Genomic DNA, 14,399 nt, shown 5'->3' with positions numbered 1-14,399 from the left:
GCGGCGACTTAACCCTGTTAAACTGCGATGCCAAGTAAAACGCGGTTTGCTTTTGCTCGCTGGCTGTAATTCATGCACAAAGTGTCCAGGCAGGAAGCGACTTCGCCAACAAGCCGGAGACATTCGAACGCATTCGTTTCATCTGGGAATGCAAAAGCGAAATCTCGGTGACCGATAGCTACGGGGACGAGGGAGCGGGTGGTCGATCTGTTTAAATTGATTCCTGATCGAATTCTTTCATCGAGTTGCAGTTTCGCCATTACGTTTAAGGGGTTCGACGATCCTGAAAGAAATTCATTTCAGATTTTTTTAGTCGAATAATATTGTTAATACTTCAAATTTAATTGTACATTGTCCCAGGATCCTTGATTTTTCAGATTCTGTTTATTCAAAATACAGAAATTATATAGTTTTAAATAGTACCTTATACAGAGTGTTCGGCCACTCTTGGGAAAAATTTTAATGGGAGATTTTGGAGGCCTAAATAAGACGAAAATCAGGAATATTAATTTGTGGATGGAGGCTTCGTAAAAAGTTATTAAAAAATTTAATGAAAAAATTTCAAATCGTTCTAAAAAAATTATTTTTGGTTTGGGGAGTTAATTATAATCATTTTTGGTGAATAGACATACCCCCGAAATCCTACACACTTTCGAGAAAAAAATTCGAGTAGGTGCTGAAATTTTTCGGCGAAATTAAAAAATTTCAAATCGTTCTAAAAAAATTATTTTTGGTTGCAGGGGGCAATTACAATTATTTTTTATCAATACACATACCCTCGAAATCCTACGCACTTTCGAGAAAAAAATTCCTTACCGAAAATCTAATTTCAGGCCAGAAATCGTTCCCCGAATTTTCATGCGAATCTTTAAAACGTCATAACTTCTGAACGGATTGGACGATTTTAATGTTTAAAAAAGCAAACTACGTGTATTTTGATGGAGAATATGTAGAAATTGCAAAAATATTCAAAAAGTTGATCCTTGACCTCGCAAAATGGGAAAAACCCTATAAAAATGGTCCAATTTTCAAACAACCATAACTCTTACAATAGTGAATATATTTCAATGAAACTTTTTTCTGAAGTAAAGCTCATGGGTCTCTACAAAAAAGTATTAGACAAAATTTCCGTAGCGCGTCAAACAAATTTATTAAAAATCAAAAACGGATTTTTATGAAAAATCGACAGGTGCTGAAATTTTTCGGTGAAAAAAAAAATTTCAAATCGTTCTGAAAAAATTATTTTCGGTTGTGGGGGTCGAATACAATCATTTTTGGTGGATAGACACACCTCCAAAATCCAACGCACTTTTGAGAAAAAAATTCGAGTAGGTGGACAAATTTTTCGAGAAAATTAAAAACTTTCAAATCGTTGTGAAAAAATTATTTTCAGTTTTGGGGGTCAATTAAGATCATTTTTGGTGAATACACATACTCCCGAAATCCTACGTACTTTCGAGAAAAAAATTCTTTACCGAAAATATACTGTGTGGCCGGAAATGTTTCTATAACTTTTTAACGAAGCCTCAGTCAACAAATTAGTATCCTTAATTTTCGTCTTATTTTGGCCTCTAGAATCTCCCATTAAAATTTTTCCAAAGTAATCCTGTGTCAACGTCCTAGTATTATGAGAATCTTTTTTGGTAATATTTACAACATAAACACGTTGTTCATAATTTTTCACGCAATTGGACATAAAATAAATGCTCTATAGAGACTATAAATTAGAATTAAGTTGGAAAGTAGCCTCGTTTGCTGAACCTTACCCATTCACTAAGTATACTTCTCTGTATACTTTTTACTCTTGTTTTTGTAATGTAATATAATCATAATATAATGAAAATATAGTAAAAACAGTTCTTATAGACAAACAATATATAGTATATAATATAGAAATACGCATAGGACAAAATACAGTTGACATTGAGACTTATAATTTAATTATAAATTGTAAACCTGATTTTTGAATAGTTAACAAACCATTAGTGTACGAGAGAAAATATAATTATACTTTTACAGTTGAGGCAGAGAGCAATGGTCATAGATAAATAATACATAATATACAAAACAAAATTAACATCGAAACTTATAATTTAGCTATAAATGGTAATCCTGATTTTTGAACAAAATTATTAGATAAATATAAATTCCCCAAGAACAGCAAATTCATAATTCTCTTTAACTATCGCCCCAAAGCTTCTCTCATTTATTATCTCTGCTAGTCATTGTTTCTAATAAAGTAGCATCGGGCGTTAAAGGTTCGTAAACAAAGGAAGACATCGGGAAATAATGAATTTTGGTTGTGTTAATATTTTGGTCGATGGAATTCTTTAAAAGCTCCCGCGCTAGTTATGGCATTCTGTATCTTGGAAAATGACGACACGCGAACAGGGTGCTTTCGGATGAAAGAGAAATAGGTAGGGAACATCGGTGGCAAAGTTGAGATGAGTTGGGGGGAGGAGGGGGAGGGAAGATGGTTGGGTGGCGCTGTACCGGAGGCTGCCATTATATCTGAGCCGCCATTTTAAATTGAATTTTCTCCACCCTAGATAGATCTGAACCGTCTCGGTCTTGCCGAGGTTCTTCCTCGGCTACGAGACGAGGGGTAAGAAGATAGGGAAGAGAGAAGAGAAAGTATTGAGGGGAACAGGCCTCTTTCCTTGGGTTATGTCTGTCTTTTTCTTATCATTCGGACTCCCCCTCTTGCGATGAATACCCTTCAACCTTACACCCTTGGCGAGTAGCGTCGGCGAAATTTTGACTAGGGTTTCCCTCGCATGCCTGTACGCCAAAGAGAAACGAAAAACGCGAAGTTTGTTCACAAATTCATCCTAAAACCACAGAAATTCTAGCTTTCAAATTATATAAAAAGATGAGACGAACAAACAATTATATTCGGGGCAAGGAGAAACAATTTTTTCTATTTTTTTTTCTATATTGAATATTTAGGTAATTATTCAGGGTAGGAAGAACTATTGTGCAACCTCAAAAAGATAATTCTTTTAGTTTAGCCTCAAAATTTGTATATACAGTAGAGTTTACGATGTTTATCATTGGATAATATGTGATGGATATGTAATTTAGAGAGTTTTGTATGAAGTATTCAATTTAATCTGTATAATTGATTTGAAAAGTTTTTTATGTACATATACTACCCTTTTTTCGTCGATATTATTATACATACGAACATCAGTATTATTTGTTAAATCAATTTTTAATAATTCCTCAATGTTTTAGACGTGTTTAGCGAATCTTTTAATCTAACTAGTAACCTAACTCAGTAATCCAATACTTAATAATGTTGGACTATTGGATATAATAGTAAATTACGAACGTGCTCTTCTAAATGAAATTTACATTTTAAAAATTTTATTTATTACCTTGGAATTGCTATACTTGTATACAGTAATGGGACAATTAAAGAAAAATAGAATGTTGTGTTCTCTAGGATACAATTTAATTAAGCTAAAAAACTAAATAAAAGACACTAAGGTCGACAGAAAACAAGTAGTACGACAGTTAACGTTCGCAAAGTCAGACGCAAGTAGTAGGAACGGATAATAATCAGACACACATTTAAAAATTATTAAAAATCACGAAACACGGTAAAGACTAGGATACAATTTAATTAAGCTAAAATTCCAAATAAAAGATACTAAAATCAACAGAGAACAAGTAGTACGACAGTTAACGTTGGCAAAATCAGGCGCAAGTAGTAGGAACGAATAATGGTCAGACATACAATTAAAAATTATTCGAACAGTTACTTCGATCAATAGACACTGTGCACGGCAAATTCAGTACTGTAAATAAAATGTAAAAACTTTATTAATACTTGTCTGTCAAGAAAAATTGACCAGAAATGATCAAACTTAATTAAAAAATTTCTCAAATATTGGTAACGATTATGAAACACGGTAGAGACGGGCGAATTTTTTAACGCTATGGGAAATCTGTTGAGAATCGATTCAAGACGTAACGACAACGTTCGCATTAATGATAATGATAAAAAAAGGGGTAGCATTGTGGTAAGAGAATAATTCTCGAATCACCGCACAAGAAATCCCATTACGCCAAGGAAAAAGAAAGGTGAACCCGAGCCCCGATATTGAGTTAGCTGAGTTTTCATTCGACCTTTTTACTTCGATTCGACTTCCGATCGAAGCCTATCTACTGGGCGTTTTACGAGAAAATCGACTTCCTATTTAGGGAGGAAATAAGAGAATTCGTGGAAAAAAATTTGTCGACCCGTGTTTTCTTTTTTATCGTATCTTTCGTGTTTTTCGTATTCTCGAGACATTCGTAAAACAAATCTGTCCTTCGTTTATGAACACCACGTACATAAACATATTTAAAATACATACGTTTGAAAAATCGTAATTAAATCGTACAAGGGTGAATTAAAAACAGTTATTCGTTCTATTCTTTCTTAAATAACAGATAAATCGTTCAAGCAGTTAATTTTACTTTCAAGATGGCGTCCATGGGGGACGCGTGTTCCTGTTACCACTGCTTTGCCACGGTTCTGTGGGCACCGTGTATTTTCTTAGCCGTTTATGAAATTACTGCACGACATTATTCCACTTGGTCTTGGTCGGAAATGGTACAAAGAGAGGAAATGGCGGCCACGCTATCTGTTAGAAAGTAACCATTATTCCCAGATCCATTTTCTGCCCGTACACGGGTTTAGCTATCAGAGTGCACGGTATTCTCTCAGGCATACAGAAGGATAGTTTTCTGGGTCGTGGTCCTCAAAGTAGCAGACATTTTGAGCTGTTCTCCCCTCGAGAGGGAGATGCACTTTCGCTATCCCATCTCCTCGTACTATCTTCCTCTATGGGAGAATCGTAGTTCGAGAGAGAGAGAGAGGCAAGGTTGGAGAGCACGGTTATTGAATTACGAACTCTTAGCTTTCCAGTTCTTGCAGGGTGCGCGCCTTAAGGGACGCGCGCAAGTATGTTCTCAAAAAGCTCTTCGGAGCAGTCGCAAATAAAAGGAGTCGTCCACTTTTACCAGATCTCCGGGAAAGATCTGTTCTATCCAAGTAAATGCATCTACGCGTACAAACGAAGTACGCGCGGATCGCGAATCTTTGTATCTAGAAGGCACCAAGAGTTTCTCACTTATGAACGAATCTTTAAATAACTCGATATCAGCTAATTATAAAAATTACAAGTTTAAGAGAAACGTTTCTGTTTTCAATTTCTCCGTCCAAGTATCTCAAGTGTAGGAAAAGTGTAAAAGTATTTATCATTAACCCTCTACGGTCGACCATTTTGGAGTACGAGTATCAGGGAAACGCAGAAAACAATTGTATTTTAATTTCACGAATTTTTGTTTATTTATGGCGACGGGTGTCTGAAGAATTTTCTGATGTAAAGTGTGATATTGTTAAAGCGTTCTGCTTGTATTTAAACTGTAATAATTAAGCATGTTTAGTAATAACACTGGGTACCGAATCAAAATGTTTATGTATTTTATATTTATCGGGAAGAATTCTCATTAAATCAACCTAATTATAATGTCTTTTACTGTACCAAACGATTGAAGTGACCTAGAAAGCACACAGATTTCATGAATAAATTGGGAATAAACAGTTAAGAGATAAAACTAATCGATTAAGAGACGCGAAGCATGGTTTAGAATATTGAATGATCCAATTTGCAGCCATAAGTTTATCGGTATACTAAATAATCGATGGTCCAAACAAAGTAGATGTTTTCTTAGAAACCTATGAAAATACCAACTTAATTTCTTTTTATTAAATAGTCGATGGACATTAATCTTTTGCAACAAACTCTTTTTACAGAAAATTAATAAATTCTAAAAGTTTATTTTTATATCATTTTGCTGCAAATTTGTCTATAAATCAGTTTTATAGTATTAGAAGAATTTTCAATGGAATTATTTTACATGGAAGGTGGAATTATTATTTTGTTATTTGAATAACTTTTATCAAGTTGAATTTACTTCAACCAAATTGTTTTTATCGTGCCTAGTTACGAAGTCAATTCTGAATCATCAAAGAAAACTTGGTGAATTTGTTAGTAAACGACTTTTCTTCCATGATATCGATAGTACAAAGTTGGAACTGTTTTATTTATCGATTCGAGGCTTCCTTTGTTCACGAAAACACGCATTGACGAGTGCACGCGGAGTAAAACGCAGTTATATTTGACGGTTAACGTGATTTGCGACAACGTATACTCGAATACTTTGAACTTTGACTTTTAGATCGAGGTTATTTCGTAGGTTAACTTATTTACACGACAGTAACAACAAAAATGCTCCGAACGAAGCACGAATTATTTTCGATACCTTTCGATGCGACTTCGAATAAAATTTGCAATGGAAAAAGAAATGCTTAAGGAATTCTTTCAACTTACGAAGTTTTAACTGATTAAATTTGAATTCTGAAGGCCAATACTTAAATTGATCGTTTGGGGGGGTTAAACTTTCTCAAATCAAAGCTAAATTACATCTTAAGAACATAAAAATACCAAAACAGTTGTCGATATCCAATTTTTTAATCGGTTCTTACACAACATCTGACAACAACGCTATATCCCTATTTTAACCCTATAATATTCACTACAACTCGATTTAAGGTTTATGTATAGTAACATAAACTTAACGAAACAAACGAAGAGATTTTAAGTTCTAAACATTTATCAAAATTCGCTGGGGCAAAGGACAATTTTAAATCCTTAAAATGGCGTCACAAAATTCCAATTGCTTCTATTAAAATAAATTCTTGCATCGCAAAGGGCTTCGGAAAACTGTGAACGCGTACATACACGCTTTCCATCGAACGGTTAAATCGATCGTACCGTTTTCTAGTTATCAACAAACATATTAGAATTTTGAGATGCATCGAACAATTTCAATTTTTTCTCTCGCGGTCCGTTTCATCCTCCATTCGACTCTTAAACGCGAGAGCATCGCCGCAGGTATTTCGCGAGACACATTTCGGGGCCGGCGCGCTTCAACGTGGAAAAAGAAGCAAAAATACAAATACAGAGACGCGGTTAAAAAGCGATAAAGACAAGAGCAATAGGTAGGGAACGAGTCGGAGTGAAACGGAAGAACAGCGATACTGGTGAAAAGAGCAGATAAAGCGGAGGAAGCGAGATGGGTAAAGCCTGATCAGACCACCCTCCTGTGTCACCCACTTTTGTAATGGCGTACGGCGCGCATGCGTGAGAGACAGAGACAGAGACAGAGCACGCAGACAGAGAGAGGGAGAGAGGGTGCACGGTAGAAATGTCGATAAAACGTGTTGGCCAATGAGAAACCTGGGAGTGACGTCACAGCCGTGGCATTGGCCAATCAAGGGGCACCGGTAACGTCACCACGAGGGTGGAAACAACCCGACCCCAACCAGAGGAGAGGCTTTTCCTCTTTCTGGGGGGGGGGGTTGCTTGGAAAGAGAGGCTTGGCTGCTGGAGAACGATAAGAACTACGCGAAAGAGGGGCGAAACGAATGAGGAAGCAGAAGTAGGGATGCAGGACGTTCAGGGATTCAAAGTAAGTAGATGCCGGAGAATCGCTGGTGGCAGTTCAGGCAACCCCCAATATGGGGGTTTACTAATTCCGTGAAACAATGGAAATTGCCCGATATAAAATGGCGATATGTAAACTACTCCGTCTGGGGAAGCTTCCGTCCTGAAAAAGAACGCAGAGACAGACGATGGTAAAGGACCTTTTAAGTGTATAGTAGATTTTGGGAAAAGTAAAATCAAATTGTGGGCCTTTGGTGAGCACAAAAATCCACTTTGATAATGGATAACGTGTTGTTATACGGTGATATAGTAAAGCATTTTCAGTCTGAAAAAGAATGTAGGGATAAGTAATGAACATTAGAAAACAAGGGATGATTGTGGCTATTGAGAAGCATGGAAATCCACTTTGGTAGTAGATAACGTGTTGAGCTGTTTAATTATAGAAACTTTTCAGTAAATCGTGATATTTCAATCACTAAGGAGCATGGTCCTCTTGAATAAAAAATTAACAGGATTGTAAACATATATTATTGGAAACACTTATAAAATACAGCTCCTATGCTTACTTACTAAATCACAAAATACATTTAAATAATGAAATACAGCTTTGGGAGAACGATTTCTTGCCGTCTTTGGGGAAAAATATAATCGAAGACTTAAAAACAGTTCAAGGAAAATTGTTTATTGCCCAAGTAATCAATTATTTTCATGACACCCAGTTCCCTAATTATATTCCAGGAAAATAAAATTTATTCTTGTTTTGATTTGATCAAAAAGGCACGATTTCGAAACTTATGGCAATACGACTCAACTATAATATAATATACACAGTGGTCACGAAAGTATTCAAAACAGCAATATAATTATGATTTTTATGCTTTTGTATTTCAAACGAAAATACACCAGTGCAGTTGCTAGTTAAAGGCAAATAAAAAAATCTTTTCATTTATCGTATACAGTTGTTTAACTAATAAAAGAGTCATTAATTAGACCCTTCAAAACTTTCGAAGTGCTCGAATTACGGATGAAAATGTGATTGAGAACTTTTTCGCTATCGATGAAGAAAATGTCTGTCCTTGTTGAGCGTGAACGTTTATTTTCATTTCTTAAAAATTTTATTCAAATTAAAACTTTTATTTATCTGCTTTAGTCGGAACTTACAAAGTGAGAATGTTTATTATAAAAGTTCCATTTTAACTGTTTCAGTGGAACATGTTGAAAAGGTCCCATAACTGTTTCGAACCTTGGTTATAATTTCAATATTACAGATGGGTATAAATAATGGTTGATCTACGAAAACTCAAAGGGAAGGGGAAGGAGGGTTAATAAATATTGAGAAAAATATTTGAGATTTTGAAAATTCGAAAATCCCACTCTTAATAATTATAAATTGAAATAGGAATATCAAAGTTTTATTTAACATTTAATAAATTGGTTGAAACGATTAAAATTCAGTTGACAGGTTTTTTGGTCAATCTTAAGCCTGTAAAAATGTTAACAAAAATGATCAAGCTTGTGGTCACGTAAAATGTAAAACCCCTGTTAATGAGATTAATTAAATTTTGCGAACAAAGAAATAAAAAACAACAGTAGATACTGAATGTGTTTTGTGCTCAAGTAAATGTTTGTTAGTTATGTTATGTTTAAATAAATGTTAAGTATACGAAGATCGTTTCAGCACTGTTCTCATGTATAAAACGTTACTCAAATCCTGTTTGTTTCTCTGTTAATAGGTCTGGTTTCAAAATAGAAGAGCGAAGTATCGAAAACAAGAAAAACAGCTTCAAAAAGCTTTGACTCCGATTCCTGCTTGTCAAGGTGCCATGATGAGGAACATCTACCCCGGTGCTAGCAGAGGTTATCAACCGTATCCTCATCCTCATAATAGCATAAACGGAATAAATCGTTACCCTCAAGTAAGTCTATTTTCTACAATAAATAAAAATTTTATTTTTTAAAATTCGACTTTTTGAATAAATATATTATCACTTTCGTTCCCAATGAAATAGATAAATACTCCTCACAGAGAAAAAGCAATAAAACAAAGTACAATTTTAAGAAAATATTATATTTTCTTCAGATTTCCAAAGCAAACTTTTGACACATCCACATTTTTGTCGTTTCTCATTGCAATGTAAAAACACACGAATGGTTCCTTAAAATTTTGTTCCAACGTTACGGAAAAATGTCGAAATATGATCCGTCTGTATCTTAAGCGCATAAAGATTCACAGTCTATCGATAATAGTAACGATACGTTCAACAAATCGACTTTCGATTAAAGAGTAAATCGAGTAAATGGCAAAAACGAACGGGAGTAGACGCGTCGCGTTATGTTTACACGTTCTGATTTCGATTGCTTGCACGACAATCGATACATCAAATCCAGCAGCCGACGTATCCGTACCCCAACAGATGAGTTCGATGCGTTTCTCGTTAATGGTTTTAACCGAGGTATTAAATTGAAGTGCACCTGAGCGTCCGGCGCATCGCTATCGGTCGATGTACCTAAATTGCATTTAGACTGATTAGTTGGGTCGGGCGGATTACCGAATGCCTACTGGTTTAATTAAGCCAATAATTCTTCGAATGTGCCGATTTGCCAGCGAAAAAGCTTTCGAGATCCTCGTAATCGATCTTCGTAACCGCGTTTCGAATTTCAGCGTCGCAAAACCGTTCGCCAGTACTCGTGCAAATACTTTTTCTATGTTATTTACTCGATAAACTAGTTTCCATTATAAACTGCATAATATGAGAACCGTATGGCATAATTCAAGGGACAGACTGGTATTTTTATTTTATTTTCTACGAAGAAATATTTGCATTAGAATGAAAATTAGTATAGTACTTGTTCAAACCTTTTTTCTGTGTTGTTTACTCGATAAACTAGTTTCCAATATAAACTGCATAACATGAAAATCGTATGGCATAATTCAAGGGGCAGTCTGGTATTTTTATTTTATTTTCTACGAAGGAATATTTGAATTAGAATGACAATTAGTATAGTACTTGTTCAAACTTTTTTTCTGTGTTGTTTACTCGATAAACTAGTTTCCAATATAAACTGCATAACATGAGAATCGTATAGCATAATTCAAGAGGCAGTCTGGTATTTTTATTTTATTTTCTACGAAGAAATCTTTGCATTAGAATGAAAATTAGTATAGTACTTGTTCAAACCTTTTTTCTGTGTTGTTTACTCGATAAACTAGTTTCCAATATAAATTGCATAATATGAGAATTGTACGGCATAATTTAAGGGGCAGACTGATATTTTGATTTTATTTTCTACGAAGGAATATTTGTATTAGAATTACAATTAGTACAGTACTTGTTTAAACCTTTTTTCTGTGTTGTTTACTCGGATAAACTAGTTTCCAATATAAACTGCATAACATGAGAATCGTATAGCATAATTCAAGAGGCAGTCTGGTATTTTTATTTTATTTTCTATGAAGAAATCTTTGCATTAGAATGAAAATTAGTATAGGTATGAGTTGTGTAATATATTTCAACGGTGGAATGATACAGAATATTTTTATGTCCATCAGAAGATAATTATAGTATGAAATCTTTAATTCTGTCAAATAAATGAGCATCCTCTACCAGACAATATTTATAGAATAACGATTCTTCATAATTTGATTTATTTTTACTATTTTTTATATATATACTTAAGTAATTAATTACAGTTTATTATAACTATTAGTGAAAATTACTCTGTTCAATAACTTCGTCGTTTTGTGGAATTCAAACGTACAAAATAAAATTTTTAAATGATTGTTTGACTTCTATAATTAAGAACACCGCCTTAAGAACGTAGTTTATTCATCGACACGTTTCGTATTCGTTACTAATGACCAGTTACTATTTTGAATTAATTCGTCCTAGTAAAATATGTTGTAATATCGGTTTCGTGAAATAAATAATTCACTTACACGCGAATCTGTTTCTGCAGATGGGTACAACGTCTTATCCAAGTATGACACAACCATTTTCTATGTCGCATTCGGCGTCGAATATGTCGGCAGTTACTGGTATGAGACAAGATGCAATGGGTGAGTACATATAATTATTATTAAACTAAAATAAATCACTATCTCTTGTGTATACATATTTTTAAGAATTAATACAACTAAAAGAAACGTTTTACCTTCAATTTTACTTTTTATTTAATTTTATTTTAAGTTCTGTTGAAATTTAAATATTTAAACGTACCCCCATGAATTTTTAATAATCTTGAAAGTTGTTGGTTTCACAATTGAAAATATAGTGCTAATTTTTGTCAAATTATATAACTCGTAAATCAAATGAAAACTGTTTTTATTTATTTATTTAGTATATCAAGTAGTGTGTAATGGCAAAATCAGCTGTGACACAACTTCACCCCAATTAACGAGTTATTTTTAAAAATGGTTATACTTCCATTAAATCATACATATTCGTGACTATTGTATTCGTGTATTAAAATAGTTAATCTTTATGGATTGTTTTTAAAAATTGTAAATTATTTTATTGTCGTGTAAATAGAACCAAACTCAGACAATTACGTAGGAAAATTAAACGAAATCCAATTAGTAAGGGGGGTACACACTTTGTACACTCACTAGTAAATGTAAATGATTTACAAACCACTAAACAAAAATTTATTTAAAATAAAGTACACTATCTATAATAATTGTATACACTCACTAAAATTTCCACATTCACGATGACATACAGGATTCAAACTCTACAAATTAACTACACGAGCGGAGGATTATATTATTTAAAGTAACAATACTTGAACGCGTCGAAAAACCAAATTAAAAATAGTCTTTTCGATACGATACGAACGTTATAACAACAGAGATTTTCTGTAACGTTAAAGAAATTAACCGTAATATTTTTAGCGTCACACCTAATATACAAGAACGTTAAATAATGCCATATTATATACAAATATAATACTGGGCGTAGAAAGAGCCGAACCAATGGACAGTGCCGGTGACTATAGTAACGGGGCACAAAGTGAGGGAAGCGCTTTGCTCCCGGGAGCAATTCTGTATAATCTAATTGGCTAAAACTTTAACATTGTTTTGTGAAAAAAACGGTTCGTTTGCGACGTGCGCTTCCTTTTGAACTTATTATTCTCCTGTCGAGTAGAATACATCGATATAAAAAAAATTTCGCTCGGCCATTTTCGAGGCTCGCATGAATTTCATAGCAGAAATTTTACCAAATTTTCACTGGGTATAATTGGATTCTTCTACGTTAGGAATCTTTTAGAAACATAACTGGTTACTAATATACTTTATGTAAATAAAAATTATAAATATAAACTTAAATATAAATTTATTGATGCTCTATAAAAATAATTGGAAAAGATCAGTCCTTTTACCAATTAATAAAGAAACAAAAAAATACAGTAGATATCCTCGTTGATTTCTTAAAATATTTAATTTGTCGAGGGGTGCGTTTACGCAAGATTATAACTTACGAAAGAAAAATGTTATTTTCAACATATGCCACTATTTATGTACTGAACGAATAATTTAATGTTTATTATTTCACGTGATTTTGTACAATTAAATACCAAGTACTCGACATAGGAAATTGAAAACGTGAAATACAAGTCCTTTTATATTTTGTGTCTCCCTTGGGTGTTGACACGAGATTATCGAATGATTTTGTAAAAAAAGCTACGCCGGAAATGACGGGAATCGGACGTCCGTGCAAACGTGCGTTCAGTCCAAGACGTTCTCTCTATTTCCGCTCCAGCGCCGTCTTACACCATTTCCGGTGCAAGATGGAATATCGCTTTTAAATCGAATCAAGACTATTCGCGAATTGGCTGTCTGCTACTCTTCATATAGACATCCACGTTGGGCGTAGGTCTTTTACCAATATCCCAGATTCTCGTAACGATTTAACGTCTTAATGCGATAGCAAATCTGTCGATTAGTCGCTACGAAGAAGGTTCTGGGAAAGTCTTTAAATCGAATCACCTGATTGCTTTCGAAGAAAAAAGAAATTTAGTTTCCTTCGTCTAACTGTTCCCGATACGGAAGGATGGATGGATATTTTCATATTTATATCGAACGTTCTTCTGGAAAATTATAATATAATCTAACAACCTTTAACCAAGTTTCATTACGTAAATTTAATTTTTACAAGAAACTATTCGATATGAATATTTTAGTATTTAGTATTAGAAACGCCTGTTATTTTTTTTAATTCTTCAAACTATCCAAGAAATCTATTATCTGAATATATAAATATAATTTAAAATATAGAAGAATCGTCAAAACTCTATCGTTTCTATTACGATTTAGAATTTTTAGGAGTAGAATTTTATATTAGTTTTCCTTCAAGCTTACACGCATGCAGCTCTAAAACCACTAGTGTCTTTTGACAAAGCTTCCCCTTTGAAATGATTTTTGGTTTTTGTCGATCCGACTTTCGAATGTAGAGATATCATAATTTAAATGAAGGGGTAATTTTTAAAATTTCACCCTCCGTATTATAAAAGTCTATTAATGTGTATTAAAAGTAATAATACTTTAGACGTGTGCAGTTCTGAAACCACTAGTGTTTTTTTCATAATGGAGCCACTGTTAGAAACGTCAAAGCTTCCCCTTTGAAATGATGTTTCGTTTTTGTCGATCTGACTTTCTGTTTTGGAGATATCGTAATTTAAATAAAGGGGTAATTTTTAAAATTTCACCCATCGTCTTACGAAAGTCTATTAACGCGTATTAAAATTACTAAAACTTTAGACGCATGCAATTCTGAAACTACCACTGTTTTATCAATAATTGAGCCACTGTTGGAAGCAATGAAGCTTCCTCTTTAAAATGGCTTTTAGTTTTTGTCGATCCGACTTTTCGTTTTCGAGATATAGTAATTTATGTAAAAG

The 14,399-nt window shown here is 33.8% G+C and overlaps 1 protein-coding gene across 2 annotated transcripts in view; it reads left to right on the top strand.

The window, feature by feature from the left end:
- The window catches only part of LOC143351503 (homeobox protein unc-42), a 34,398-nt gene that overhangs the window by 15,219 nt on the left and 4,780 nt on the right, over nucleotides 1–14,399 (top strand). For both annotated transcript variants that reach the window (XR_013081753.1, XM_076783052.1), the window contains exons 4-5: nucleotides 9,236–9,418; nucleotides 11,460–11,559. Coding sequence is in view for 1 of the 2 variants with exons in the window: in XM_076783052.1 (XP_076639167.1) it covers nucleotides 9,236–9,418; nucleotides 11,460–11,559 (283 nt within the window). In the remaining variant the exon portion in view is untranslated. The remainder of the gene's footprint in view (nucleotides 1–9,235; nucleotides 9,419–11,459; nucleotides 11,560–14,399) is intronic.

This window comes from Colletes latitarsis, chromosome 2, assembly GCF_051014445.1.
Source record: "Colletes latitarsis isolate SP2378_abdomen chromosome 2, iyColLati1, whole genome shotgun sequence".
Lineage (NCBI taxonomy): Eukaryota > Metazoa > Arthropoda > Insecta > Hymenoptera > Colletidae > Colletes > Colletes latitarsis.
Note: the sequence above shows the minus strand (reverse complement) of the source record. Positions and strands in the feature narration are given on the sequence as shown.